The sequence below is a fragment of the Macrobrachium nipponense genome, chromosome 3, assembly GCF_015104395.2.
Source record: "Macrobrachium nipponense isolate FS-2020 chromosome 3, ASM1510439v2, whole genome shotgun sequence".
Classification (NCBI taxonomy): domain Eukaryota; kingdom Metazoa; phylum Arthropoda; class Malacostraca; order Decapoda; family Palaemonidae; genus Macrobrachium; species Macrobrachium nipponense.
Genome location: NC_087202.1, coordinates 123,056,756 through 123,063,202, shown reverse-complemented (window position 1 = coordinate 123,063,202; position 6,447 = coordinate 123,056,756). Strand labels below are relative to the sequence as shown.

Below are 6,447 nucleotides of genomic sequence, written 5' to 3'. Positions count from 1 at the left end.
AGGCTTTAGTGAACTAGTGAGTCATTAGGTGGTGTGGCAGAGATTTGGAGCAGAGCAGTGGGTAGTGGATGACATTGTATTAAGCATCCACAAATATGAAAATATGAAACTTCAGTTACTCATATACGTATGTCATAGGTTCTAAGGTAGAGGTCAATGTTCTTAGTTCTTTTACAGGCAGTCCTTGGTCAATGACGATCTGGTTTTATGGCCATTGTGTAGCACCTTATAATTGGCAATTTATGCCACAATGGGCCGAGTTTCGGTTATGGGCGCTACATGTATGGTGCTGATAATATTCATGGTGCTATTAACCAAAAATCAATGCCATAAGTGCCATAAATCGCAGTTTCTGTGAATGGCAGTTTTCGCTTATCAGCACCTTGCTGAGAACGGGGGATTGCCTGTGTTTGGAAATTGATTAAAGGTAGCAAACTCCTAATCGATTAATAGTACTTACCTCCCACCAAAAATAAGTCTATCCTAATGTCAAGACCAAAGATTTGTTCTGTATATGAACAAATGACAAATTTTTTTATCAATTTGTATTTTTCATAACTAACAAACCTGAGGTCTTAAAATTTAAAGGGCCCACCTCTAACCACCCCTCTGACAGTTAAACTGGGTTAGAAGAGTAACTAGTGCAGTCACAAGATGCCGAAGGGATTGTGGGAGCTCCAACATAGCTCGTGATCAAGCAATAGTTTCTTTCGTTTAAGAGGTTTATTTTAAAATTTGTGCTGTTTAAAATGGTAGTATGGCTATAAATAATCATAATACTGCAGCTGGTGAGTTTAGAATTCTGTTAAGTTGAGGTCTGTTACTGTATTTGTCTTCCGAATCTTGGGAAAGTTCAGAAGTTGGCTCCTGAGTAAACTTGGAAATGTAAATATGTCACATTTAAAAGGCAGATAACCTTCAAAATACAGTTAGATAACTTTGCATGAAACTATGCAGTGCTTACTATCCAACGGAGAATATCTAAAAATGTCGGTGAAAAATAACACTTAATTGATGTGGTTAACACAACTTTTACTATTCTGGTCTTATACTTTATATTTCCTGTGTATTTCACAGCTGAAATCCTTATTTTTAGTCTTAATTTTGTAATCCCATTGATAGTTTGTAAGCAGTACTACAACACTTACTAAACATCTTGAGATAGGGAAAGAAAATGCTGAACAGTAAGGTGCTTGTAATAGTTAGGTGAACATTATTATATATACAGCTAACAATATGTTATTTGTCTTCTTTAAATGTTCTGCATATATTTCTAGTTAGCTGTTTGAATGATGTTTATTACTTTATTGTGAATGACTAAGGTGTTCTTTTATGTTGATTCTTTTTTAGAGCCATATATGTTATGAAGAGTTTTACACGTCTTTCCTTTTTCTTCACAGGTTTCATCCTTAGTTTGGTCACCTCATTATAAAGAAATTATTTCTGGTCATGGATTCTCGAATAACCAGCTCACCATATGGTCTTACCCATCAATGTTGAAAGTGGCTGATTTGTCAGGTATGCAATAAGTTCATTTTAAAAACAAAACCTTGAAAGTATTCATGTGGGCATACATGAATTAAGCATATTGCAAGTAGAAGTAAAGAAAATAATGTCCAGTATTATCTTATGTTTGTCAACTGAATCTGCTTTGAACAGAAGTCTGATAGACTTTGATAGTACCCAAGTACATGATATAAAATTCAGTGTAATTGGTTTTCTTTTGCTAAATGTCAAAATTGTTTTACTATGAAATATGAACTCTTATGTATGTTCACTTTGTTATGGACAGACAAATCAAGGCTGTACTGAATTGCTGCTAAAGCTAATAAGAAAAGTTTAGACAGATCCAAGAACCATCTGGTTTTGATGGAAAAGATGAATGAGGAACTTGAAGGATAAGGTGTTCTCCTTGGGGGTCTTGATTGTGTATGCAGAATCTCCAGGCTGCAGAAACCAAAGAAGGTATCAGTCTCAGAATGTAGAATACTAAGTCTGACATATTTTTATATATTGGCCAAGATAATGTCAGACTTAATTGCAAATGTTAAGTTGAGGGTTGAGGGCAAGGGTGCGATAAGCCTATGACTATGATAGATTTCTTCATGCTGCCAGACTTTTGCCTGTGCAGTTTGTCAGATCTATGGGTGCTTGTCAAAGGTGCCTCATCCTTCATTTGTTTTTTATTTACTCCATCCTGATAGGAATAGGTTGTTTTGGAGCCAGTACTCTGTTTTCTAAAAGAGTTATTAGTTGATGTTGTTCTTGCCAAAAGTGAGTGTTGTCATTTGATGGGTCTTCATTCTCCAAGCTTCCAACCTGGTCTTTTCCATTGTCTGAAGTTTCATCAAGTCTCCTTACAAGTCTGCCTCAGGTCTCTGATGGGTTTCAATGAACATCATTCCTCCTTGTATTTGCACTTACATGATAGGTCAGCAAGATTAATGCACATTCTAAGATCTTTCATTATAAGGAGAGGATTGTCATTGGTGTCTTGTACAGCCGACCTCATGGGGGGAGAACCAGACTCCAAGCAGTTTGGAATTCCTCAGCACCTATCACTATCCCTTCTCTTGCATCCATTTCTAGTAACTAAGGGAACTTTCGGTGTCGTCTCCGGATTGTTTTTACGGGTCATTTCCAGTAAGTGTCAAGGACAGTATCTCTTACTGGCTCAGGCAGGTCCTCAGATATTACAACTTCAGAGAGCAAAGTATCTAGTTAAGAGTTTTAGTACACAATTAGAGGCCTCAACTTCCTTGGCTTTTAAAATGTAATTTAGATGTAAATTCTCTTTTAAATACAGGTACCTGGAGTTGCCAGATTACCTTTGCAAAATTGATTCTTCCGCAGGAATTTAATATACGAACGAACAGTTAGTTATTCACCCTAACCTTTTGTGGGAGGATCTATGGAAATCAGTTTCACCATCATCCCAACACTGGTCTCTCATTCATTCACATATAGCATCTTAGAGACAAGAAAGACTTCAAGGATTGCAAGCTTCTGTTTCTTACACATACGGTGATGTCTTCCCTAAGTGAACTGACACCTGTTAAATAAATACAAGTGCCTTTACTTCACATTGTAAAGGGGTTTTCCTTCATTTTAACAGCACCTTAAGTTATCAGCCTTGGTATCTAATTGATTCTAGTCGAAGTGTTCTCCTAGGTCTTTCAGACCTTGATCACCACTGCTGTATTCAGCAGTTTGGCCCTAATACTTAAACTATGATGCATGCATATATAGATGTTGGGAGTTGCAGAAAATAAAAAAAATGTTATGAAACAAATGTTTCTATCTGCAAACTTATTACTCATGTAGGGCATACCTCCTCCTTGCTTTATGATTTCTAGTCTTATACCTGGAGAAGGAAGTAGGATATATGATGGGTATTTGAGCATGTGCTGTGTTATTACCAATAATCATCTGTTTGTTAGAATGTACCCACATCACTGCATCTTTGTGTAAGAGTAATGTGGGTATATTAATGGGTTTTGTATAAACAATAATTATATTTTACACATTTCTTTTGGCTATTTTTCTACTATCTGTTTATTTTAAGGTATTTTTAAGGCTGTTTAGTAATTGTTTGCCTATCTTTTCTGCCCACATTTTGTGTGTGTATTCCTAATAACTATATGCAATGATGGTATAATTAAATCTTATGTTTAATTTTAGCAACAGTCCTATCATTTGGTCAAGTCCAAGATCAAGTATCCTCAGACATGAGATCTTTCCCAGTAGTTTTGGTTTCATTACTGATATATTTCCAGGTATTGTTGTCAAATATGGCATTCTTGTTTTGACATCAATTTAGACGACTGTGTCTCGAGGTGATTTGGTCAAGTCCAAGGGCATATGTTTATGTATTTTTCCCTGACAATGTCACCCCACTTTTGTTCACTAAGTTATATGTAAAACTAAACATTTTGACTTTCCTTCTCTTGAGTTCAAGGTCTTGGAGATTTTTCCACATGCACTCCACCAGTGATCCTACTGATGGCATAAATTTCCAGCAACTGCAGCACTGTATTAAGTAAAGGTTACAGGAAAGTTGCCTTTTCCTGTAACCAATTTAGATTCTCTGAATAATTATACAAAAAGATGCAAAAATGGTCAATTGCTAAATAATTTACACAAAAAGATGCAGAAAGAGTCATTGATACATTTTACAGTAAGCTTTACCTAATTAGACCAGTAGTATTGACAACTTTCCTTATGCAGAATTGAACATTTTTTTTATATCCTCCTCCAGTTCTCAACTATTGGGATTTTCTCATTTTTTTTCAATTAATGCCTCTCATCCTCTGGCCGTCCAACCAAAGCATTTTCTAGCTCTAATTTACTTGCTTATATTATAAATTACTTCTTTTGGAACAGCCATAAGTGTGACCAGAAATTTAACTTGTTATTCTCGTTAAACCACTTTCTTGAACATGATTGAGAAAATATACTAAGGTTTCTTACTTTATTACACAGGTCACACTGGTCGTGTTTTAGAGCTGTGCGTGTCTCCAGATGGTCAGATGGTGGTTAGTGCTGCAGCAGATGAGACCATTCGTATGTGGAAGTGTTGGGCTGTTGATAAAAAGGAGAAGAAAAAAGCAGAGTCGGGGCCAGTCATCCAATATCCATGTTTTCTCGTACTATTCGTTAAATATTGTTGAAGTTACATTTCTGTTGGAGGCTTGCTAAATTTCCTGTTTTGAGAACAAAGATTCAAATAAGTTGATTTTATTATTATTCATACATACAAGTAAATATAGCAATGCATATAATATGTGAAATTAAATATATTTTTGAAAACCTGATCTCAATAGAATTGCATAGTAAAAAAATGATAGCAGTATCACTAATGCAGCAGTATACTGCATGAGAGCTAACATGTGTGATGTTGTGTATATACAATTCAGTGTACGTACGTATATACATAATTTTAAAGAAGTGTGTTTCAAATAATTGTTTCTTGCAGGTTTTAAAGTCTATTTTAATGAAGTGATGTTTTACAGGTTTCAAACAATTGTTTCTTACAGGTTTTAAAGTCTATTTTATGAACGTTAGATATTTTTGTATGCAAATTATGTAAAAAGAAATTCAAATATAAGTTGACTTGGGGCAACATAACTCCCATAACACAAAAAGGATATTTCTCTGTAAATGAATCTTTTAAATTGCATTTTATTTTCATTCAGGTGAGATCATTCAAACATACAGGGTTCACATTTATATGAAGTAAACATATGTGATATACTAATTTATTTGTATGACGTGTTAGACCTTGGCTTTATCTTTCCTCTTTTGTAATAAAGGTTTCAACTATTAAGTAATTTTCATATTTTCTTTGTAGGCAATTCAGATATTTTTTAGACTTTAGTACAGTATTGATTTTAGACAAATGACAGATTATGCCTATAAGTGCTGAGGGATAGGAAAAACAGATTAAAGCAGCCAAATCAACATCTTCTATAACTATAATGCACAGATATTCCCACAAGCATCCAGGACTTGAGAACTTGCAAGGAAGTTTTACAAGTTCTGCCCTTCCTCCTCAACTATCGCCAATTCCTCCAATAAGTCATGAAGTGGCAAACTAGTCGGAAGAGGCATTAAGGTGTGTAGAGGGTCTTCAAGAAGCAAGAGAGATCCATCAGATTCCTGGCTGAAAGTACCTGGCATGTCAACAAAAACTGGCTAAGTGTTTGTATATATTTCAAAACTGAAATGTATTGCAATAAGCTTGGGTGCTTGAGGGCCAAAGGTCTGAAGCTGTTGAGGGTACTCTGATAGAGAGAAAATAACAAAAAAATGATTCTGCTTCAAAATCATTACTTGCTGTTCAGCAAACTCCATGGCTTTGGAGAAACGGCTACAGTCCATGTTAGGGTTCTCTACCTCGATGAATTGTCCAAGATCCTCTGTATGTCCTTGTAGGTAGGGGGTTTAGTTGTTCATTCTTCTGGTAGTATGTTTTCAGGGGCTAACACTTTCCAACTCACCAGTGGTAAATGCAGCCAGTGTCTTACACTAGAAACGAGATTACCACAAATTCATCCACTTACTCTGTTATCTTCAAGAGCACTTTTCTCCTTTTGCAATCTGGGCAAGAAACTTCAATTTCAACATCTTGCAAGTTGATCAGATCTTCCTCCCTTTCTGGATATGGTTTCATGCTTACTCCAGGGTCTGCAGGGTAATGTCCTTCCAAGGATCTGCAAAGCTGTAGATGGCAGGCTTTTGTTAATCCTTTCGAATATTCCCCCGAGTTCGTTCCCTTTATCCATGACTGGCTCCTCCTATCGTTGAACACCACCATCAGTTCTCCAAGAAATTCCTCCGGTATAGCCATTTCACTGCAACATTAACACCTTGGTCCATTGGTTGTAGGAGTAAAGTCATATTAGGAGGCAAAAACAAAACCCCAATACAACTTTTGTCACCAGCCAT

General features: G+C 36.0%; 1 protein-coding gene across 1 annotated transcript in view; it reads left to right on the top strand.

The window, feature by feature from the left end:
* The window catches only part of LOC135222021 (cell division cycle protein 20 homolog), a 225,595-nt gene extending 220,269 nt beyond the window's left edge, over window positions 1–5,326 (top strand). The window contains 3 exon segments of the mRNA XM_064260147.1: window positions 1,401–1,518; window positions 4,483–4,617; window positions 4,620–5,326. Of these exon segments, the coding sequence (XP_064116217.1) occupies window positions 1,401–1,518; window positions 4,483–4,617; window positions 4,620–4,660 (294 nt within the window). The 3' untranslated portion in view covers window positions 4,661–5,326.
* The last annotated feature ends 1,121 nt before the right edge of the window (window positions 5,327–6,447 follow it).